At 35.2% G+C, this 10,886-nt stretch overlaps 1 protein-coding gene across 2 annotated transcripts; it reads left to right on the top strand.

Moving 5' to 3' along the window:
• Window positions 1-2,251: 2,251 nt before the first annotated feature.
• Window positions 2,252-10,229, top strand: LOC106078223 (thyrostimulin alpha-2 subunit-like). Of its 2 annotated transcripts, none has more exons than XM_013239042.2 (4): window positions 2,252-2,393; window positions 5,981-6,164; window positions 7,837-8,012; window positions 10,004-10,229. In XM_013239042.2, the coding sequence occupies exons 2-4, from the start codon at window positions 5,990-5,992 to the stop codon at window positions 10,094-10,096; spliced, it is 444 nt and encodes a 147-aa protein (XP_013094496.1). In that variant the 5' UTR covers window positions 2,252-2,393; window positions 5,981-5,989; the 3' UTR covers window positions 10,097-10,229. The 2 variants fall into 2 exon arrangements, with proteins under 2 accessions (XP_013094496.1, XP_055878372.1); XM_056022397.1 differs by lacking the exon at window positions 2,252-2,393 and adding an exon at window positions 4,947-5,104.
• The last annotated feature ends 657 nt before the right edge of the window (window positions 10,230-10,886 follow it).

Below are 10,886 nucleotides of genomic sequence, written 5' to 3'. Positions count from 1 at the left end.
ATATATATATATATATATATATATATATATATATATATATATATATATATATATATATATATATATATATATGAGAATTTTAAAAAGCAGAATTTCTCAACCTTCGGCGAAAAAGTGGGGCAGCGCTATTAGGTTCCCTAGTGGGGTTTGGGGCAAAGCTCCGACGAAAAAAGCGTTTTCTTGCATTCTTTACTGCAGAAACGCATTCTCCTGACCTAAAGCTCATTATTCATACTATTAAAAAAAGAACCTTTTGAATAATATTGTACTTGAAAAATATTCTAATATGAATTTATAGGCCCTTAATACATTGCAAATAAAACCGATTTGTTCCTTGAAAAGATAAGATACCTCACATATTTAGATTTTGGCTTTGAGGATCGCCGCCGAAAAAAAATTATTCGATAAATAATATTCAATAAAATTGAAGTATAAGTTGTGAGTTATAGTCCCAAATTTATTTAACTAGAAAAATATCCGATTGAGTAAAGGTTGGGAAAAGGCGACTATAAATTGATTTTTTCGGTTTAGAACTCATCTCAATCATGATTCTTATACTGAAAAATTTCGTTTGAATTCCAACTTTTCCAATGCAAAGTCTTTCTTAAAATAATTATGATAAATTCATGTGAAATTACATAAACTCTGGAAATGGGAGGGGCGGTAGAGTGAAAAAGATTAATCCTCGCTCCTTTAATAATTTCTGCTAAAGATTGCATTTGGCACTAAAGAATAAAAAAAAAAAAAGTAGGGCGACTCGATATAAGAATTTAATTTATAGTATATATATAAATTATATTAGTGACAGATTTTTTTATAACTTTTGTAATTTCTTAACTATAATATTAAAAGAAAAAGTATTGGTTTGTCCGATGGGGGAAATGCGATTGCATGTATCGCCCTTCCCACCTGGTGCAACCCTTTTTCATTTAAATTTACTAATGATAAAATTATTTGAGATTAGAGTGTGGTACGACATAATATATAATGGGTCACATATCAATACGTAGTTTATATATATATATATATATATTTAACTAATTTTGTTCACAAACTATGATTCTCCATAAAAATAGGACCGCCCCCCCCAGCACTCAGAGGGCTAGAGTGGGGAGGCAGTACATGCAATCGCCCTCCCCCCAACCCCACCGAATCGGCCAAGATACCAGAACGGGAGCGACATAATATAAAATTTATATATTAATTCAACTAATTTTGTTCACAAACTATGATTTCTCCATTAAAGTAGGACCGCCCCCCCCACTCAATAGGTTTAAGTGGGAAGGGCAGTAGAGGTATTCGCCCTCCCACCCCCACCCCCCCCCAAACGGCAAACAAGGAACGACATAATATAAAGATCGGTTAAAATGTCAATAACAAGTTTTAATCATATAGATATTTAATTGATTCTGTTAGCAAGCTGTGATTTCTACAAATAAATTGGACCGCCCCCCCCCACTCGAAAGTGTATGGGGGGGGGGGGGGCGGGATTGATACCATCGCCCCCTCCCGACCCCACCAACATACTAGAGGGGGGGGGCGAAATAATAAAAAAATAGGTTGAAATATAAATAATTAGTATATATTATTAACATAAGTAATAAATTTGTATACAAATTGTGTGAATTCTATACTAAAATTCGTCCGCCCCCCTCGGGGGGGGGGGGTTGGCTGAGGGGGGGGGGGGGCGATCGCCCCTACCGCCCCCCCCCCCCCTGGATCCGCCAGTGTATATGACATTATATTACAATATTTGACATTACATGACTTCTAAACTTCAAACATTACTTCAGAAATGAAGATTATTAGATATTAGAGCAAGCTTCTCGCAGGACGGCGTGAGGTGGCGGCTAGTAAGATTCGAACCGGGGATCATTGAGATGACAGTCTAGAACGCATGCCACACGAGTAGGCAGTCAGCCTGTTTAGTTCAGGTAGTCATTACAACTTGAAGGGCTGAAATACAAAGGAAATAATAAGTATGACCCAGGACCTAAACCCAGGAATCATGGATTGTGCCCGAAAGCTCTACCGTTACACAATCACTAAGTAATAACTTGTTTTAAAATGGAGCTGTTTTCATGATTTGTTTTCTTTGACAAAACACACCCCCAAACATGAACAAAATCAAACTTTAGACTTGACAACGAATTGCATTTTTATTTCCCAATTAAAAAGACAAAATTCGTTGTTTTCTGTTGACTTTTCCACCCAGTAGGTTGTTGTTAGCTTAAATCAATCAGACGACAAAAGCCATTATTGCATTGTTGACGATCTCTTCCCGCGAAGCTGATGCAAAAAACAGCGCGTGGACCACGGCTTCCACCAATAGATAGGCGGGCTGCCTCGCAACACGCAGGGGTCGCACGAGATCAAGACGGAAGCAGAACCAAGTAAGTCTGTATATTGTTTATTTGGGAGACTAGTTTTGAGTTCTGTTTCGTTGGACGGTTTCTTTTACGTATCGAGCTCGATGTCTGTGTCTGCTAATGTCCTCGTCTGGCAGTGGGCATATCTGTTTCTTAATCTTTTCTTATATTATTATTGTACATCTGTGTGGGATTCGCTTTCGTGAATCTGTTTGTAGGGTTCTTTATGACGTCAATATACATCTCTGGTTGTTTCTGTCTGTAGATGACGTCAACATACGTGAATCTGTCTGTAGGGTTCTTTATGACGTCAATATACATCTCTGGTTGTTTCTGTCTGTAGATGACGTCAACATACGTGAATCTGTCTGTAGGGTTCTTTATGACGTCAATATACATCTCTGGTTGTTTCTGTCTGTAGATGACGTCAACATACGTGAATCTGTCTGTAGGGTTCTTTATGACGTCAATATACATCTCTGGTTGTTTCTGTCTGTAGATGACGTCAACATACGTGAATCTGTCTGTAGAGTTCTTTATGACGTCATTTTACATCTCTAGTTGTTTCTGTCTGTAGATGACGTCAACATACGCCTCAAGTTGTCTCCCTTTACACTGTGTATTTGACGTCTTTATTCGTCTATCTTTATCTCTCTGTACTTGAGGTTAATTTATTTGTGTCTCAAGCTGTCTCTCTTTACTTGTCTTTACGTGACGTCCATAGGTCTATATATGTGTCTAAGTGGTCTCGATTTATGTCTGTAGTCTGTACACATGTCTCACACTTTCCTCCCTTGTTTCTATTTAAAAACAAGGTTCTATTCTATCTGATTATCTGCTTATTAAATGATTTAAACCACACACACACACACACATACGCCCTCACACACACAAACACTATTTAATTATCTTTACGAACCACGAAATAACAATGAAATGTATTAATACAATCACCACGCACATACACACACACTCGGTCTATAGACACATAACCCTATGTAGAAGCTTGATCATGCACCCATCAGATAAGGGCAATGTTTCGATAAAATTCTAAAAGTCAATTCAATTTAGAATCTTTTTTAAATTATAAAAAAGTAATCAATATTTTAATAACAAAAAATGTAATAAAGGTTAGATTAAAATTGAAAAAAAAAGTAAAAAATTAGATAGAAACAAAAAACACACACACACACAAAACCCTGTTGTACTCAAAGTAAAAGTTTCCACAAATGTTGTAGATGTTGTATTATCTGCGCCACGAATCCCAAATGTATCTGACATCTTTTGAGATTCAGTTAAATATCTTACAGTAGGAGTTACAAAAAAAAAAGATTTATATATCTATAAATATTTATATTTCTATGATTAGACATGAAACAAAAGATCTGGCATCCGGATAATATTTAATTTCCTTCTGATTCATATCAAATTACCGACAGGATGAGATTAATTATGTCTTCGGTATTTTAAACTATAATTTATTACTACATCTATGAAAACAAACAAAAAAGTTCTGAGAAAAATGAAGATAGCTCTATATTTACAACGATCATTCGTTTTCATCTGTGCTTCCTTTGGCACCACTTATTAATTTTAGATGTAAAAAAATAATGACATGGAATAAAGAGTTTGGTCTGTAAAAGACAAACTGGCAGCTCTCTCTAATGAATACCTACACTATAAACTTCTTGGTGCTGATGACTCACTGACTCATTGATAAGTCACTAATTCTCCCACTATGCCGTGGACGATGAAATACAAACATTGAACCTGTTATTACTTAGCTTAAACATAGAACAATTAGGCCATTTTAAAAATCGAAATCCCAAGCGTTAAATTTACCAAAAAAAATTTTTTTTCTCGCAATTTCGACCCAAAGTGTTTTTTATGGCCAACATTTAAGTGTCTTAAGTGCCAAATTATATTTCCTTCCGCTTTAAGCACGTCATACCACATTGTTTTGGTGCGCAACTTTTTTTCGCTCAAGTTTTTTTTGTTGTTGTTCATGTTTATTTCTAAACAGATCTAGATCTTAATTTTAATTGTCCTCTAGATCTAGATCTTAATTTTAATTGTCCTCTAGATCTAGATCTTAATTTTAATTGTCCTCTAGATCTAGATCTTAATTTTAATTGTCCTCTAGATCTAGATCTTAATTTTAATTGTCCTCTAGATCTAGATCTTAATTTTAATTGTCCTCTAGATCTAGATCTTAATTGTCCTCTAGATCTAGATAACTTGTCAGAGTAAATGTGACGGATTATCCTTAGATTAGTTTATCATATGTGTTTTTACAAAGTATACGAAAAATCTGTATAAAAGTGAGTGTGTGTGGGTTTTTTTTCGCGGTGGGGGCGGTGAGGTATAATTTGGTTTGTGGGGATGGCTTATTCTCTAGATCTAAATCTATGACTGACAAAATAAAGAAAAATATGTAGAGAATGGCTTAAGTTTCAAATAATGATGTTTTTTCTTTTAAACTGTTCCGTAGAAAGTGCAAAACTTCAATATCCGTAACTTCTATAATTTACGTGAAAAAATAAATGTGTGTAGTTCGGGTGTATTATTTTATGCTAGGGTGCAACAGGTGATTCAAAGAAGGTAGACTTCATTAAAACAACAACAACACTGGTTTACTGGCCTTTTATTCGAGGGAAGAATAAAAAATAACAGTGATGCAGCTCTAACGTCCGTGGTTGGGAATGAGGATTTTCTATTCGAAGATACCGAAAAATATATGTGATGTTATTGTAATGCTGCTTGTTCCACTGATTTATGTGATGTTATTGTAATGCTGCTTGTTCCACTGATTTATGTGATGTTATTGTAATGCTGCTTGTTCCACTGATTTATGCGATGTTATTGTAATGCTGCTTGTTCCACTGATTTATGTGATGTTATTGTAATGCTGCTTGTTCCACTGATTTATGTGATGTTATTGTAATGCTGCTTGTTCCACTGATTTATGTGATGTTATTGTAATGCTGCTTGTTCCACTGATTTATGCGATGTTATTGTAATGCTGCTTGTTCCACTGATTTATACGATGTTATTGTAATGCTGCTTGTTCCACTGATTTATGTGATGTTATTGTAATGCTGCTTGTTCCACTGATTTATACGATGTTATTGTAATGCTGCTTGTTCCACTGATTTATACGATGTTATTGTAATGCTGCTTGTTCCACTGATTTATGCGATGTTATTGCAATGCTGCTTGTTCCACTGATTTACTAGGGCCAAAAAGTGAAGTGTGTTGGTGTGGAAGAGGAGATTCATTATATATATAAATATCTGTAATTGAAAAAATATAAATTTCTTAAGGTTTCCCTATATTGACTCCACAGTTCTCCATATTGCATTGTCTTCTTTTTCTATATGATTGTATTTTAAGGCCATAAATAATGTAATCTAAATCTTGAAAATCTCAATGCAACAAAGAGGAGATTATTTTGTTTAAAATTGAGATCGCCAATTAAATTTTGATCTGACATTTAGATATATTTGATCTTTACAAATGACTGATCCAATTAATTCACAGTGAAACATTTCTTTTTGTAGTTTTTTTTGTTAAGTAAGTATTGACTTCAACTTTTGTTTTCTTCGTGCCAGTTCCTCAAAATGGAAGCATTTAGCTTAGAGAGTACATTAACTATGACGTCATCGTTTTCCAACGTTTTCCGGAGGTCTAGCTCCTGCTACATCAATATCGCACTCCTGGTCCTGTTCGCCGTGACGGTGACATCAGGTGAAAGAGGCAGACATTCCTGGGAGGCCCCTGGCTGCCATCTCGTTGGTGAGTAGGTCAACTTTTTAAAAACAGTCCAAACAAATCTTTAATATTTAACTTCTTGGCGATACTTCCATTTATACATGATCATGTGATCGAGGTTCTACACATGATCATGTGATCGAGTTTCTACACATGATCATGTGATCGAGGTTCTACACATGATCATGTGATCGAGGTTCTATACATGATCATGTGATCGAGGTTCTATACATGATTGTGTGATAGAGGTTCTTCTTATCTTAGAAATTACAGGCACATTCCTTGAAAGAAAAAATATAACGTCGTCCCAAGCATATCCTACAAGGTTATTGACATCTCCACATCATCTCCACATCATCACGTCTGGTGTACGTGTTTGGCATTTTTCCATTTAAGACTTAACTTACAAACAAGATAATGAACAACATAATGAACAGTACAGTGAACAGCATAATAAACATTAGGGTAATTAAAAACATAGAATCAATACAATTAAGGGTGAGATTATAGTTTATAATTGGATAGAGGGTCCGATGTAATCTAGGTAAAAATTGCAAAAATTGTTCATTCGCCTTGGAAGGCGAGATCTCAATATCATGATTCTTTCTACCATTGCGAGCTCTCTCTCTCTCTTTTTGTTCTTCGCGTTAAACAAAAACAAATTGACATTTTCGTGGCCGTCCAATCAAATCTCACTCAATTATAGGAACGAAAGATGACAGTCCAATTCTGTTTGTTTCAATGATTTAAGTTGAACTATTTTTTATTTTTTTGATTGAAGTAAAAAATAAAAGTACTTTTTTTTTCGAATTAAATTGTCGATGTCAGACGTCAAACACCAATCAAGAAAAAAACATGTCACCAATTATAATTAAAGTCTAGACTTGAGTCGATTAAGGTGGGGCACTGAGAGCGCTAAAGAGATAAAAGTTATTATACAACTATTAGCATAGCACTTTAAGACTAGGAAAAGTTTGTGAAATTAAAAGTAGCAAAAGAGGAAACAGAGGTGTATCATACGAGGTTTAAGGCTATCTGCTATCACTGCTATCTTCTCAACTCAACTAATCCTATAGTAGTGTTGATGCTCCAAATATCTAGTACAATTAAACCGTCTCCACGCCTGAACCCCAAGCTGTTGTAGATCTGCCTCCACATCATCAATCCATCGCATTCAGGGTCTGCCTTTGGGTCGCTTGCATTTGGGTTTTTGCTGGTATACAATTTCCGCTCCTCATTTCTGTGAGATGACAAACATTTCCACTTGAAGTCAATGCACTACGAGATGAGATGAAAAGTGCCAGTGAAGAATTAAGGATGTCTTGTACTCCAATAATAAACAGATTTAGGCAACAAAAAAAAAATGGAACAACTGACTTTTCAAGTCGAAGATGGGACTCCATAGTGAAATCCTGATCACCCTTGTCTTCGTGTAACTTGATTGGTTTGGTTCAAATCCTGAGTATTTGTGTTTGTGTGTCCATTGTCTAAACTGATATTTGCGAGTGGCTCCAGCAGGTCAAATTTCTGTTCCCCCGCTCCAAATCACGTTTGTTCAATTTGCTTCTTTTTTTTTTTTACCTAGTCCTGTAATAAGTTCATCTACTAGACTTAATTAACAACGAGTAATATATATTATTCCTTTGAAATACCCTATTATTTTAGCTGTGTTTTATCTTCAGTGTCTCTCCTACAGGTCACACTAGGACAGTCAGTATCCCGGGCTGCGTCCCCTTCGAGGTGACAACGAACGCCTGTAGGGGCTTCTGCGTGTCCTACGCCATACCGTCTCCGCCCCAAACCTTGGCGTTCAACCCAAACTTCCTGATCACTTCTAGAGCAGAGTGCTGTGGCTTCGTGGACACGCATGACGTGAGTGGACAGCGTCGATCACGTGACTGTCACTTTAGTTTAATCGCTCATTGTTATTTCCTGATCAACTTTTAATGCGCGTGTGAGAGAAATGTGTGCGTGTGTGTTTTCTTGATTATCATTTAATGCAGAATTAATGCCTGATCTGATACATAGGTCAGTGTCTTCTAACTGGTTCCTGTGTATCCATGCTCTATCAAGCAGTTGAAACTTTTTAATGTTTGTTAATTAAATTTGAAATTGCGCAGGGGAAAAAAGATAATTAATCTTTTTATAATAATAATTGTTTTAATAAATTTAATCAAAAGTGGAAATTAAGACAATAATTTTACATAAAATTTATTACAAGAGAAACTAGATTTTTAAAGCACTTAATGGTGAATGTCTTTTTTTTTGTTTTTCAAGAAATGAGAGTTTTATTTTCAAATTCTAAAATATTGCTTTAGTGTCAGTCATGAGAATCGGTGTGTGAGCATGTTCAGGGTCGGTGTCACCTTGTGCGGTCTGTATCCCCCGCTTCCACTTAGTGACGTCTCTATGTTATATAGTTCCAACCGACTTCAGCATCTTATTTTATCTTATATGGCCATTAAATATCTTAGCTCATTATACAGCGTATTAAATGCAGAAATTGAGAGGCTTTGTAAATCTGTGTGATATAAAGCAGAAATCGACTGGCTCTATTAGTCTATGTGATATAAAACAGAAATCTACTGGCTCTATAAGTCTATGTGATATAAAACAGAAATCTACTGGCTCTATAAGTCTATGTGATATAAAACAGAAATCTAGTGGCTCTATAAATCTGTGATATAAAACAGAAATCTACTGGTTCTATAAGTCTATGTGATATAAAACAGAAATCTACTGGCTCTATTAGTCTATGTGATATAAAACAGAAATCTACTGGCTCTATAAGTCTATGTGATATAAAACAGAAATCTAGTGGCTCTATAAATCTGTGATATAAAACAGAAATCTACTGGTTCTATAAGTCTATGTGATATAAAACAGAAATCTACTGGCTCTATTAGTCTATGTGATATAAAACAGAAATCTACTGGCTCTATAAGTCTATGTGATATAAAACAGAAATCTAGTGGCTCTATAAATCTGTGATATAAAACAGAAATCTACTGGCTCTATAAGTCTATGTGATAACAATCTACATTCGGTCTACCTTAGAGGATGCAATTTAGCCAAGTAATAAAAAGTAAAGACATTGTGATCTATGGGGTAGATAATGTAAAGGTCATCTGTTTCTGTGACCCGCAGTTAATGATGGTGTCATGTGGCCACCACAACGAGTGCTGGGCCTTCGTCAGGATTCGAACCCTATTGGAAGCCAAGCGCCTTTACCACTCCGCTGAGACAGAATAGTAAATGTCTTAGTTGAAAGGTTTACTAAATTACCTTTTCATTGGCATGATTGTCTAATCAATCTCTGATGCAAACAAGGGAGACAAGTCTCTAGTCACAACAGTCTCCTTAGGGATTCGCAACTCTTAATTGTTTATGATTTGACACATTTCTTTTCTGTAGCCTTCAAGTTATCTTTGACTCTTTCCTTTTGTTGCATGATTTAGACATCCAACAACGGAAAGATGACGTCATTAGCACAAATATAGAACGAAACAAAATATTGTTAGAGTATTTCATCAGGTTTATAATTTTATAAGCTCATTCCTTTACGTAGCTATCTCTGGCCTTACATTCCATTCTGAAATGAAGCTTGAAAATAAAATTGTGATATTCTTTAGAGCGTTTAAATTAAGCAATGTCCTTTTAGGAAGAATTCTCTTGAATAAGGTTTCATTGGATGAATGTTACTCGTCCCTCTTGTATTGCATTTTCGGGGATCATAAATATATCTCTCTAGCATTAATCAATTATTGTTTGTGAAACTATTTGATTACTTCTAAATTGTTATATAATCTTAAACAATGTTTTTGTTATTAAATCATTAAAAAAAATATAATTCTTTCAATTAGGTTAATGTCTGGGTCGCTTGTGTTGACGGCTACCAGCAGAAGACTTTTAAGTCTGCTCGAAGCTGCGCCTGCTCGATCTGTCGAAGAGAGTAGTGGTTCTTGGATCATTTGATTGCCGTTCCTTCATCTGAGAAAAGTGTAAGACCCAAGTGACAAGTTAAACTATTGAAACACAATGTTTTAACATGTTGTAACTGTGCCAATAAAACATCTCTGGTGTGCTCTTTTTGTGTGTACGTTTGTTTGTTACAGTTAAAAAACTCAAAAACATAGATCTACTGCTGCAGGGCTGAACGACTGTATACAGTTGTTATAGTTATGGAGAAATGTTTTGACATTATTTCGTTTTAAAGTTACAAAACTTGCCATCTACGGGGATAATGAATAATAATGATATATATTTCTATGATTAACGTTGTCATTTGGTCCAATACAACTACAATACCTTTACTTTCCCAGGCTTATGCTAGGTACCCATAGGATTTGGTGGAATTCAAGAGCGTCCTACAAATCCCAATATTCAGAACGCTAGTTCTCAAACTCACCAGACACTAGTCTATATTTTTTTATTTTATATAAATAGACATGATATTCTAACGAAGAATGTGAATATCAAACATTAAATTACAAACTCTGAGGTGGTGGACATTGTATTTTATCACTATACGAAAATTATATTTGACTTTACTCCTGAAGTCATACTATTTCAAAATGGAAAACTAGAAGGAATAATACTTTCTTTTGATTAAAAAGAATTGAATAGTGAGTTTAAAAACTATAACCACATTAAGAAGTGCTTACTGTCACACACACACAGACAAGTCAAAGTTTGCTCCACGAGGCTGCCTCTGCCATTCTAGCACGTGAGCGGTAAACATGTATG

Source organism: Biomphalaria glabrata, chromosome 3, assembly GCF_947242115.1.
Source record: "Biomphalaria glabrata chromosome 3, xgBioGlab47.1, whole genome shotgun sequence".
Classification (NCBI taxonomy): Eukaryota; Metazoa; Mollusca; class Gastropoda; family Planorbidae; genus Biomphalaria; species Biomphalaria glabrata.
This window is presented reverse-complemented; position numbering and strand designations above follow the sequence as displayed.

Coding starts and splice junctions, on each gene's coding strand:
- LOC106078223 (XM_056022397.1), top strand. CDS start 5,072: ATGAGGATTTTCTATTCGAAGATACCGAAAAAT. Junction 5,105..5,980: donor ATTCGAAGATACCGAAAAAT/ATATGTGATGTT, acceptor TCTTCGTGCCAG/TTCCTCAAAATGGAAGCATT. Junction 6,165..7,836: donor CCCTGGCTGCCATCTCGTTG/GTGAGTAGGTCA, acceptor TCTCTCCTACAG/GTCACACTAGGACAGTCAGT.